The sequence below is a fragment of the Bufo gargarizans genome, unplaced genomic scaffold (genome assembly GCF_014858855.1).
Source record: "Bufo gargarizans isolate SCDJY-AF-19 unplaced genomic scaffold, ASM1485885v1 original_scaffold_1526_pilon, whole genome shotgun sequence".
Taxonomy (NCBI): domain Eukaryota; kingdom Metazoa; phylum Chordata; class Amphibia; order Anura; family Bufonidae; genus Bufo; species Bufo gargarizans.
In genome coordinates, this window is record NW_025334397.1 from 82643 (window position 1) to 95216 (window position 12574).

Genomic DNA, 12574 nt, shown 5'->3' on the forward strand with positions numbered 1-12574 from the left:
ATACTAGGCCTCAAATTTATATCCCGCTGAATTTGAATACAATACATTGGGCCAAATAATATTTTTGTTGTTGTGGTGAACCATAACAATGAGAAAAACATCTAGTAAGGGACGCGGACGTGGACATGGTCGTGGTGGTGTTAGTGGACCCTCTGGTGCTGGGAGAGGACGTGGCCGTTCTGCCACATCCACACGTCCTAGTGTACCAACTACCTCAGGTCCCAGTAGCCGCCAGAATTTACAGCGATAAATGGTGGGGCCCAATGCCGTTCTAAGGATGGTAAGGCCTGAGCAGGTACAGGCATTAGTCAATTGGGTGGCCGACAGTGGATCCAGCACGTTCACATTATCTCCCACCCAGTCTTCTGCAGAAAGCGCACAGATGGCGCCTGAAATCCAAGCCCATCAGTCTGTCACATCACCCCCATGCATACCAGGGAAACTGTCTGAGCCTCAAGTTATGCAGCAGTCTCTTATGATGTTTGAAGACTCCGCTGGCAGGGTTTCCCAAGGGCATCCACCTAGCCCTTCCCCAGCGGTGAAAGACATAGAATGCACTGACGCACAACCACTTATGTTTCCTGATGATGAGGACATGGGAATACCACCTCAGCATGTCTCTGATGATGACGAAACACAGGTGCCAACTGCTGCGTCTTTCTGCAGTGTGCAGACTGAACAGGAGGTCAGGGATCAAGACTGGGTGGAAGACGATGCAGGGGACGATGAGGTCCTAGACCCCACATGGAATGAAGGTCGTGCCACTGACTTTCACAGTTCGGAGGAAGAGGCAGTGGTGAGACCGAGCCAACAGCGTAGCAAAAGAGGGAGCAGTGGGCAAAAGCAGAACACCCGCCGCCAAGAGACTCCGCCTGCTACTGACCGCCGCCATCTGGGACCGAGCACCCCAAAGGCAGCTTCAAGGAGTTCCCTGGCATGGCACTTCTTCAAACAATGTGCTGACGACAAGACCCGAGTGGTTTGCACGCTGTGCCATCAGAGCCTGAAGCGAGGCATTAACGTTCTGAACCTTAGCACAACCTGCATGACCAGGCACCTGCATGCAAAGCATGAACTGCAGTGGAGTAAACACCTTAAAAACAAGGAAGTCACTCAGGCTCCCCCTGCTACCTCTTCTGCTGCTGCCGCCTCGGCCTCTTCCTCTGGAGGAACGTTGGCACCTGCCGCCCAGCAAACAGGGGATGTACCACCAACACCACCACCACCTCCGTCACCAAGCGTCTCAACCATGTCACACGGCAGCGTTCAGCTCTCCATCTCACAAACATTTGAGAGAAAGCGTAAATTCCCACCTAGCCACCCTCGATCCCTGGCCCTGAATGCCAGCATTTCTAAACTACTGGCCTATGAAATGCTGTCATTTAGGCTGGTGGACACAGACAGCTTCAAACAGCTCATGTCGCTTGCTGTCCCACAGTACGTTGTTCCCAGCCGCCACTACTTCTCCAAGAGAGCCGTGCCTTCCCTGCACAACCAAGTATCCGATAAAATCAAGTGTGCACTGCGCAACGCCATCTGTGGCAAGGTCCACCTAACCACAGATACGTGGACCAGTAAGCACGGCCAGGGACGCTATATCTCCCTAACTGCACACTGGGTAAATGTAGTGGCAGCTGGGCCCCAGCCGGAGAGCTGTTTAGCGCACGTCCTTCCGCCGCCAAGGATCGCAGGGCAACATTCTTTGCCTCCTGTTGCCACCTCCTCCTTCTCGGCTTCCTCCTCCTCTTCTTCCACCTGCTCATCCAGTCAGCCACACACCTTCACCACCAACTTCAGCACCACCCGGGGTAAACGTCAGCAGGCCATTCTGAAACTCATATGTTTGGGGGACAGGCCCCACACCGCACAGGAGTTGTGGTGGGGTATAGAACAACAGACCGACGAGTGGTTGCTGCCGGTGAGCCTCAAGCCCGGCCTGGTGGTGTGTGATAATGGGCGAAATCTCGTTGCAGCTCTGGGACTAGCCAATTTGACGCACATCCCTTGCTTGGCGCATGTGCTGAATTTGGTGGTGCAGAAGTTCATTCACAACTACCCCGACATGTCAGAACTGCTGCATAAAGTGCGGGCCGTCTGTTCGCGCTTCCGGCGTTCACATCCTGCTGCTGCTCGCCTGTCTGCGCTACAGCGTAACTTCAGCCTTCCCGCTCACCGCCTCATATGTGACGTGCCCACCAGGTGGAACTCCACCTTGCACATGCTGGACAGACTGTGCGAGCAGCAGCAGGCCATAGTGGAGTTTCAGCTGCAGCACGCATGGGTCAGTCGCACTACAGAACAGCACCACTTCACCACCAATGACTGGGCCTCCATGCGAGACCTGTGTGCCCTGTTGCGCTGTTTCGAGTACTCCACCAACATGGCCAGTGGCGATGACGCCGTTATCAGCGTTACAATACCACTTCTATGTCTCCTTGAGAAAACACTTAGGGCAATGATGGAAGAGGAGGTGGCCCAGGAGGAGGAGGAGGAGGAAGAGGGGTCATTTTTAGCACTTTCAGGCCAGTCTCTTCGAAGTGACTCAGAGGGAGGTTTTTGGCAACAGCAGAGGCCAGGTACAAATGTGGCCAGCCAGGGCCCACTACTGGAGGACGAGGAGGACGAGGATGAGGAGGAGGTGGAGGAGGATGAGGATGAAGCATGGTCACAGCGGGGTGGCACCCAACGCAGCTCGGGTCCATCACTGGTGCGTAGCTGGGGGGAAAGGCAGGACAATGACGATACGCCTCCACAGAGGACAGCTTGTCCTTACCCCTGGGCAGCCTGGCACACATGAGCGACTACATGCTGCAGTGCCTGCGCAACGACAGCAGAGTTGCCCACATTTTAACCTGTGCGGACTACTGGGTTGCCACCCTGCTGGATCCACGCTACAAAGACAATGTGCCCACCTTACTTCCTGCACTGGAGCGTGATAGGAAGATGCGCGAGTACAAGCGCACGTTGGTAGACGCGCTACTGAGAGCATTCCCAAATGTCACAGGGGAACAAGTGGAAGCCCAAGGCCAAGGCAGAGGAGGAGCAAGAGGTCGCCAAGGCAGCTGTGTCACGGCCAGCTCCTCTGAGGGCAGGGTTAGCATGGCAGAGATGTGGAAAACTTTTGTCAACACGCCACAGCTAACTGCACCACCACCTGATACGCAACGTGTTAGCAGGAGGCAACATTTCACTAACATGGTGGAGCAGTACGTGTGCACACCCCTCCACGTACTGACTGATGGTTCGGCCCCATTCAACTTCTGGGTCTCTAAATTGTCCACGTGGCCAGAGCTAGCCTTTTATGCCTTGGAGGTGCTGGCCTGCCCGGCAGCCAGCGTTTTGTCTGAACGTGTATTCAGCACGGCAGGGGGCGTCATTACAGACAAACGCAGCCGCCTGTCTACAGCCAATGTGGACAAGCTGACGTTCATAAAAATTAACCAGGCATGGATCCCACAGGATCTGTCCGTCCCTTGTCCAGATTAGACATTAACTACCTCCCCTTAACCATATATTATTGGACTCCAGGGCACTTCCTCATTCAATCCTATTTTTATTTTCATTTTACCATTATATTGCGAGGCTACCCAAAGTTGAATGAACCTCTCCTCTGTCTGGGTGCCGGGGCCTAAATATATGCCAATGGACTGTTCCAATGATGGGTGACGTGAAGCCTGATTCTCTGCTATGACATGCAGACTGATTCTCTGCTGACATGAAGCCAGATCCTCTGTTACGGGACCTCTCTCCTCTGCCTGGGTGCTGGGCCTAAATATATGACAATGGACTGTTGCAGTGGTGGCTGACGTGAAGCCTGATTCTCTGCTATGACATGCAGACTAATTCTCTGCTGACTTGAAGCCAGATTGTCTGTTACGGGACCTCTCTCCTCTGCCTGTGTGCTGGGCCTAAATTTATGAAAATGGACTGTTGCAGTGGTGGCTGACGTGAAGCCTGATTCTCTGCTATGACATGCAGACTGATTCTCTGCTGACATGAAGCCAGATCCTCTGTTACGGGACCTCTCTCCTCTGCCTGTGTGCTGGGCCTAAATATATGACAATGGACTGTTGCAGTGGTGGCTGACATGAAGCCTGATTCTCTGCTATGACATGCAGACTAATTCTCTGCTGACTTGAAGCCAGATTGTCTGTTACGGGACCTCTCTCCTCTGCCTGGGTGCTGGCCCTAAATTTATGAAAATGGACTCTTACAGTGATGGGTGACGTGAAGCTTGATTCTCTGCTATGACATGAAGCCTGATTCTCTGCTATGACATGAAGACTGATTCTCTGCTGACATGAAGCCAGATTGTCTGTTACGGGACCTCTCTCCTCTGCCTGGGTGCTGGGCCTAAATATATGCCAATGGACTGTTACAGTGGTGGGTGACGTGAAGCCAGATTCTCTGCTATGGGACCTCTCTCCAATTGATTTTGCTTAATTTTTATTTATTTAATTTTAATTTTAATTCATTTCCCTATCCATATTTGTTTGCAGGGGATTTACCTACATGTTGCTGCCTTTTGCAGCCCTCTAGCCCTTTCCTGGGCTGTTTTACAGCCTTTTTAGTGCCGAAAAGTTCGGGTACCCATTGACTTCAATGGGGTTCGGGTTCGGGACGAAGTTCGGATCGGGTTCGGATCCCGAACCCGAACATTTTCGGGAAGTTCGGCCGAACTTCTCGAACCCGAACATCCAGGTGTCCGCTCAACTCTATTCGGGACACTATAGGGGCAGTTAGTGCTGTGTGACTGTAGCCAGGGCTGGAGCTGTTCATAATTTTATGTCCTGCACTGGACAAGACACATGAGCTTGTAAAGGGCATCTGTCAGCAGTTCTGTACCTATGACACTGGCTGACCTGTTACATGTGCGCTTGGCAGCTTAAGGCATCTGTGTTGGTCCCATGTTCATGTGTAGGCATTGCTGAGAAAAAGTTTTAATATATGCAAATGAGCCTCTAGGAGCAATGGGGGTGTTGTCATTACACCTAGAGTTTCAGCTCTCTTTGCAATTGACGAACCCTCTGCACTTTGAGTGACAGAGCCAGGTAGTGTAAACATCATAATGCGTGGCCTTGTCTCTCTGCATCAGATGCAGAGAGAGCAGAGCCTGTAGGTGTAACAGCAACTAGAGGGCTCATTTGCATATATAAAACAAATAATTTTTCTCAGCAATGCGGCACATATGAACATGGGACCAACACAGATGCCTTCAGCTGCCAAGCGCACATGCAACAGGTCAGCCAGTGTCAAAAGGACTAGGGATGAGTGGACCCGTGGACGTTTGGGTTAACCAGGTTCGGCCAAACTTCGGGTCAAAGTTCAGGTTTGGGACCCGAACTTGAGCCGAACTCGGACCCGAGCCTGAGCGGCATTGAAGTCAATGGGGACCCGAACTTTGGTGCACTAAAATAGCTGTAATATAGTTGTAAGTAAGGACTAGAGGGCTGCAAAAGGAAGCAACATGGGGGTAAGAGCAAGACAATTGCCCTGCAAACAAATGTGGATGGGGAAATGACTTAAAATAATATAGAATATAAAAAAATAAAAAATAATAATCTTAGGAGGCAGAGGTCAAAGAGGAGTGGGAGGTTGAGGAGGCATTGAACGTGGCAGTGTAGGTGGAAGCGGCGGTGGAAGAGGAAGAGGTAGCCAACATTGTTTTTGTTGTTTTTTTTCCCCTTTATTTTTTATACATTTGGGAAGGCTCCCACAGAGCGGCTGGTTGTGACCGGTATACTTCCTGTGGGTTCCATAAATGGTTAATTTTAATGAACGTGAGCTTGTCCACATTGGATGTGGACAGGCGGCAGCGCTTGTCTGTGATCACCCCCACCCACTGATCTAACAGGCAGATTAATTATATTTATTTCCCTGCCACGTATAAAGTGCAGGTGTACATCACATCAAAAATGTGTATATGTCACCTACCGTACTAACAGACAGATTAACTATTACGTTTCTGTGTCAGAGGTACAAAGATGGTGCATTGCATCCACATAAAATTGCTATAGGTCACCCACAGAATTAACAGCCAGATTTATTATTATAATACTTTTGTGTCAGGAGTACAAAGCTGGTGTGTTGCACCCACAAAGAAATTACTATAGATCACCCACAGAATAAATAGCCAGATGAGATTCCTAACACTCTCCCTCACTTCAGCTGCTTCCTGTCCCTGCACTACTCAGAGCTGATGGGCGGTGGTACACGTGATCCAGCTTTTATAGAGGCTGGGTCACATGATGCACCGGCCAATCACAGCCATGCCATTACTAGGCATGGCTGTAGCGGCTTCTACGTGCCCACAGCTTAAAAATGTGTTGATTGGCTGCTCTGCAGCCTTTGAACAAGCTTTATTAAATGCCCAAACCCGGTACCCGAACTCTCAAACTTCGGCATGGACCAGAACTTTGCAGTTCGGGTTCGCTCAACACTATTAGGGACAAATCTGCTGACAGATGCTGTTTAAAGTTACTCCAAGAGTCAGACTTTTTTGTCCAAAAACTTTTTGGAAAGTTTTAAGTTTATAAGATAGTATTTCAAATAAACATGAATAAATAAATAAAATATTTGTTTGTGTCAAAAACAGTGTATATTTGGTCACACCTAGGGGACGTCCTATTGTAATTCATTTTTTCCCCAAAAAAAACTGTTGAAATTTTTCGACCGTAGAGCACTAGAAGCCAGTGCTTCTTCTATTACTACCATGTGTGTGTATATAAATACCAGCAGGCATCTTCTCCCTGTTAAGGCATACATTTTTGTGCCGCTTGTCCAGAACAAGCTACTGTTTTTTCTGATACTAGAGAGAAAACTGGGGGGGAAAGTGGAAATAAAAAAAAAAATGAGAAAAAGACTTGAAAGAAAAAACTATTAGTCTTCAGGACATCAAGCACCAATTTGCATTCCAATTGAAGCATTTTCAATTTGGGTCGATTTGTACCCAAATACAACTTTTCTGACTGATTTGTTAGAATTGGACCAGAAACAAATTTCAAGAAATGTACACATCCCCAGCAAAGATTTATTTTGGGCCTTACACTCTACTAACTGAGTGACCAGTGCAGAGTCTAACTACAGAACACTTTCAGTGAACAGGTATGTCACATACTGTATACAGCATGTGGTCAGCAAAACCTCATTTACTGCAAGTGAGCTGAAACGGACAGGTGCGGCACTGTTTCTGGAAAAGCAAAACAGCCACGTTTTTATTTTACATCTGGACCACACTTTTATTCTTTGCTCCATGTAACAAACCCAGCTCTGCTACATTTCTAAATTGGAAATATAAGGGAAAAAAAGAACAACTGGTTTTGTAGACCATTAAATATTACATTTCTATAGAATTATTCATACATTTTTTTTTTTAATTGATTGATTTTTCTCCCTTTTTAGGATGTGCACAGGTCGGACAACATTTACATGAATATTGAAAACTAAAGATGCATGTGATTAATCGGAGTATTCCTCTGTACTGACAACAACATATATCATACAATGTAAACCCTAACCCTAATTATACCCAGTAGTGGTTTATTGATAGATGATGATAGATAGATATATAGATAATAAATAGATAGAAAGATAGCTAGATAATAGTGATATAGATAGATACAGGGCCGGCGCCAGCACCCGGCATACCCAGGCAAGTCCTGGGGCCCACTGCTCCTGAGGAGGCCCACTCCGGTATCACACATCCTCCTCCTCACCTTCCTCTGGTGCCGCGAGTGTAGGCCTCCTCATTATCGCCCTCCCAGCAGATTTCAGGGCGTCCATCTTCCACCTGTCTGATGAAATGATGGAGGAGAGGCCTATAAAGAAGGGTCAGGTTAGGCCCCGCCTTTTGTACGCATCATATGCACTGTGGGCGTATTTACTTCCTGACACAGCCAAAAGAGATAAAGTAGGCGAGTCCTAAGTCGCCTTCTCTGCCCTTGTCAAAGATGGCGGCAAATGCCATGCGTATCTCATTACGTATGACGTTGCCTCTGGGTGCGTTCTACATGTCTGTTACCTAGGCAACTGCTAGAGTGTAAAGCGCCGCTGTTGGCGGAGAGAGAAGACGTCACCGTCCTGAAGAAATAAGTCTGGAGAGAACCGAACCGCAAACCGGCAGCATGCAGCTGAAACTCATAAAGACCCTGCTGAGCCCACAGGTGACCCCGAAAACTGCAAATCTGTGCTCCCCAAATACCACACATATATGCGGCCTTTGGTCCTCTCTGTATGGTGATGTGGAGGAGCCAGCAACTCTATAGGGTGACATGGAGGGGCTGGCCGCTCTATAGGGTGACATAATGTGAGGGGGACACTGGGGGGAGTCAATATACTGTGTGAGGGGGCCATTGGGGGAGTCATTATATTGTGTGAGGGGGACCTTGTGGGGTTGTTATAGTGTATGAGGTCCCCTTACACAGTATATTGACCCCCTGTGGCCCCCCATACAGTATAATGACCCCCAGTGCCCTCCTTTCAGTATAATGATCCCAATGGCCCCTCATACAGTATAATAACCCCCCAGAGCCCCCCATACAGTATAATGACCCCCATTCAATATAATAGCCCCAGTAGCACCCCTCACAGATTATAATGACACCCAGTGCCCCCTATTGTGTATAATGACCCCCAGTGACCCCCATACAGTATAATGTCCCCCAGTGCCCCCTCCATACAATATGACTCCCACTGCAGTTTCATTGCCACGAGCTTCGTGCAAACAAGGGGGCGACTGTGTCTTTATTGCCCAAGAACCCACATGAACTTGGAGCCGGCCCTGGAAAGATAGACAGATAGATAATAGATAGATAATATAATGAAACGTGGAATTCTTAAACATACACTGGTACTGCCGCCCAGCATAATTCAGCTAACGATGAAAAAATAATAATAAAAGAAGTAGAAAATGTGGAAGTAAGAGATGTTTAAGTTGTAAGATTAACAGGAAGAAACAAACCTCCGAACCATAACCACAAAGGAGAAGGTCTGCTGAGGAGGTCTGTGGTCTGTGGTCATTTTTGGGTGTGATGACGATCTGGGGGCTCATATGCATTGTATGTGATTCTGATTCAGTACTTGGGGGTCTCCTACTGTACATAAATTGGGGAGGTGTAAGGAAGGAAATGTTGTGCTCACAGTTGTTCCTTTATGAAATAAATGAGACAAAATCAGACAAACGCTGTAAAGAGTAAAAACCTGATGATTACTGACCCCCATTATCAGGATCTCAGCTTTATACTGCTATCCTATACCTGCGGAGCAGTACACACCTATCAGCTCCAGACAGGAGCGCATGCTGGTGTATACTTATAGAGCGCACCTTTATTCTGTGCAGATAAAATAAAAACAATATAATCCTCGCTGTTGTCTCGTTATTTCTCTAATGTCTGATTACTAATATGTAGACACTTTTTCATTCTGAGTGGAAGTCCTCTGAGTGTGAAAAGCATCAGTCACGGGCACAGCTGATACACAGCTCTACATCACTGCACAGAGATCTGGAAAATTCTGTTGTCCTTTCACCACCACTAGAGGGAGCTTGGGAGATTACCGCATACATATGTACATTAACCCCTCAACTACCTACACTACAGCATCTCAGGTATTTGTCTGTCCTTCCCCCCTGTTGCAAGGCAACTTTAGTGTGCTGAGGGTTTCCATGGCAGCGAGTGAGACTAACCAAGGCCCCCAGGCATGACAAAATTACTATTGATACTATGTAGAGGAATAAAAGATTCCTTCCCGACTCCAATCAGGCATCAGAATAACTCTCTGGATCAACGACCCCTCTCTAGTAGCTATAGCCTGTAATATTATTACACTCCAGAAATACGTCCAGGCCCCTCCTGAATTCCTTTATTGTACTCACCATCACCACCTCCTCAGGCAGAGAGCTCCATAGTCTCACTGCTCTTACCGTAAAGAGTCCATAGTCTCACTGCTCTTACCGTAAAGAATCCTCTTCTATGTTTGTGTACAAACCTTCTTTCCTCCAGACGCAGAGGATGTCCCCTCGTCACAGTCACCGTCCTGGGGATAAGTAGATGATGGGATAGATCTCTGTACTGACCCCTGATATATTTATACATATTAATTCGATCTCCTCTCAGTCGTCTTTTTTCTAAAGTGAATAACCCTAATTTTGATAATCTTTCAGGGTACTGTAGTTGCCACATTCCAGTTATTACTTTAGTTGCCCTCCTCTGGAGAGTCTGGACCCTCTCCAGCTCTGCTATGTCTGCCTTGTTCACAGAAGCCCAGAACTGTACACAGTACTCCATGTGTGGTCTGACCAGTGATGTGTAAAGTGGTAGGACTAAGTTCTCATCACGCGCATCTATGCCCCTTCTGATGCAACCCATTATCTTATTGGCCTTGGCAGCAGCTGCCTGACACTGTTTTTTGCAGCTTAGTTTGCTGTTTATTAAAATTCCTAAATCCTTTTCCATGTCAGTGTTACCCAGTGATTTACATTTTAGTATGTACGGGTGACTTGCATTATTCCTTCCCATGTGCATAACCTTACATTTATCAGTGTTAAACCTCATCTGCCACTTCTCTGCCCAAGCCTCCAATCTATCCAGATCCCTCTGTAGAAGTATACTGTCCTCTGTAGTATATATACAGTATACTGTCCTCTTCAGTGTTAATTACTTTACAAAGTTTAGTGTAATCTGCAAAAATTGACACTTTACTGTGCAAGCCTTCTACAAGATCATTAATAAATATATTGAAGAGAATATGGCCCAATACTGACCCCTGAGGTACCCCACTAGTGACAGTGACCCAATCTGAGTGTGTACCGTTAATAACCACCCTCTGTTTTCTATCACTCAGCCAGTTACTTACCCACATACAGACGTTTTCTCCCAGTCCGAGCATTCTCATTTTATATACTAACCTTTTATGTGGTAGTCTTGGCCAGAAGTTTTGATACTGACACGTTTGCTAGATTGTTGTAAAGAGTGATCCAATGAATTGCTATTCATTTTAAAGTCATTCCATGCCATCAAAATTAACTCAAAATACAAGGCAGCTGATGTCACTCCGTCATACTGGTTGAATTATAAGAGACTGGTTGCTTTTAAAGTTGGACCAGGTGCTTCAAATTATTGCCTTCTTCTGTTCAACATGGTTACCTCCAAGTACACTTGTGCAGTCATAATTGCTTTACATCAAAAGGGCTTCACAGGCAAACACATTGCTGCTTGTAAGTTTGCACATAAATCAAGCATTTTTGAGATTTAGCAAAAAATGTAAGGTTCAATTGCTATGAAGGCTTCAGGGCACCCAAGAAAGGACAGCAACTGCCATGACTGCCTTATAAAAAGGATTTGGCTATAGGATTGGGTCACCACCAGTGTATGGCTTGTTCAGGAATGGCAGCAGGCAGGTGTGGGTACTTTTGCACATATAGTGAGGGGAAAGCATTTGGAGGATGACCTGGGGTCAGGAAGAGCAACAAAAAAGCTATATGTTCCAAAACATCAAGGACAGACATTCTGCAGGAAGTACAGGGCTTGGACTAGGGGAAGGTTGTTATCTCTTGTGAACCCGCCTCAGACTGTTTGGAACATCTGAAAAGATGATTGTCCGGAGAAGAAAAAGTGAACATTACCATGAGTCCTGTGTCAACTGTCAAATACCAACAGTAAAGCATCCTGAGACCATTCATATGTGGGGTTGCTTCTCATCCAGAGAAGTGGGCTCACTCACAATTTTACCTAAGAACACTGTCATGAATAAAGAATGATATTAAAACATTCTCCTAGAACAACTTCTTCCAAATGTCCAAGACCAACTTTTCCCAACCATCCAAGAGCAACTTCTCCCAACCACCCAGGAGCAATCTGGTGATGAGCAATGCTTTTTCCATCATGATGGAGCATCATGTCAAAAGGCAAAAATGATAAGTATCCATGGCTCCATGAACCAAACATTAAAAATTTGGGTTCATGGGCAGGAAACTCCCCATATCTAAATCCCATTATGAACCTGTGGTCAATCATCAAAAAGCAGGTGGACAAACAAAAACACAGAAATTGTGATAAACTCCCAGCAATAATTTGGCAAGAATGGTTTGCCATCAGTCAGGATTTGGCCCAGAAGCTGATATCCAGCATGCCAGGGCTAACTGTAGAAGTCTTTAAAAAGAAGGGTCAACATTGGAAATCTTGAGTCATTGCATAAACTTAATTCATATGCCAATAAAAGTAAAAAAATACGAGTTTGTCCTTCAGTGTACCCTAAAACCATCTGGCAGAAAGATCCAAAAACACTGAAGCAGTGAACTTTGTGAAATCAAAAATTAGTGTCAGTCTCAAAACTTTTGGCCATGACTAGTGATGAGCGAAGTTTCGAAAATTTGATTCGGCAGCTTCGCCAAACTTCGTCAAGAAATTAAATTTGTTAAAAATTACTCACAAAGAGGTCGTCTTCTCCCATCTTGATTGAAGAAAAGCCAGCAAAGGACCTGCGGCAAGAGTAATGACATCCCCGTGTGATCATGCTAGCCACACACGGTGACGTCATCACTGATGAAAAATTGATTAGTTACCATGAAACACAAGGA

At 46.7% G+C, this 12574-nt stretch overlaps 1 protein-coding gene across 1 annotated transcript in view; it reads left to right on the forward strand.

The window, feature by feature from the left end:
• LOC122923372 (sialic acid-binding Ig-like lectin 7) overlaps positions 1-9362 on the forward strand; it is a 54761-nt gene extending 45399 nt beyond the window's left edge. The window contains exon 8 of the mRNA XM_044274162.1: positions 7402-9362. Within this exon, the coding sequence (XP_044130097.1) occupies positions 7402-7446 (45 nt within the window). The 3' untranslated portion in view covers positions 7447-9362. The remainder of the gene's footprint in view (positions 1-7401) is intronic.
• The last annotated feature ends 3212 nt before the right edge of the window (positions 9363-12574 follow it).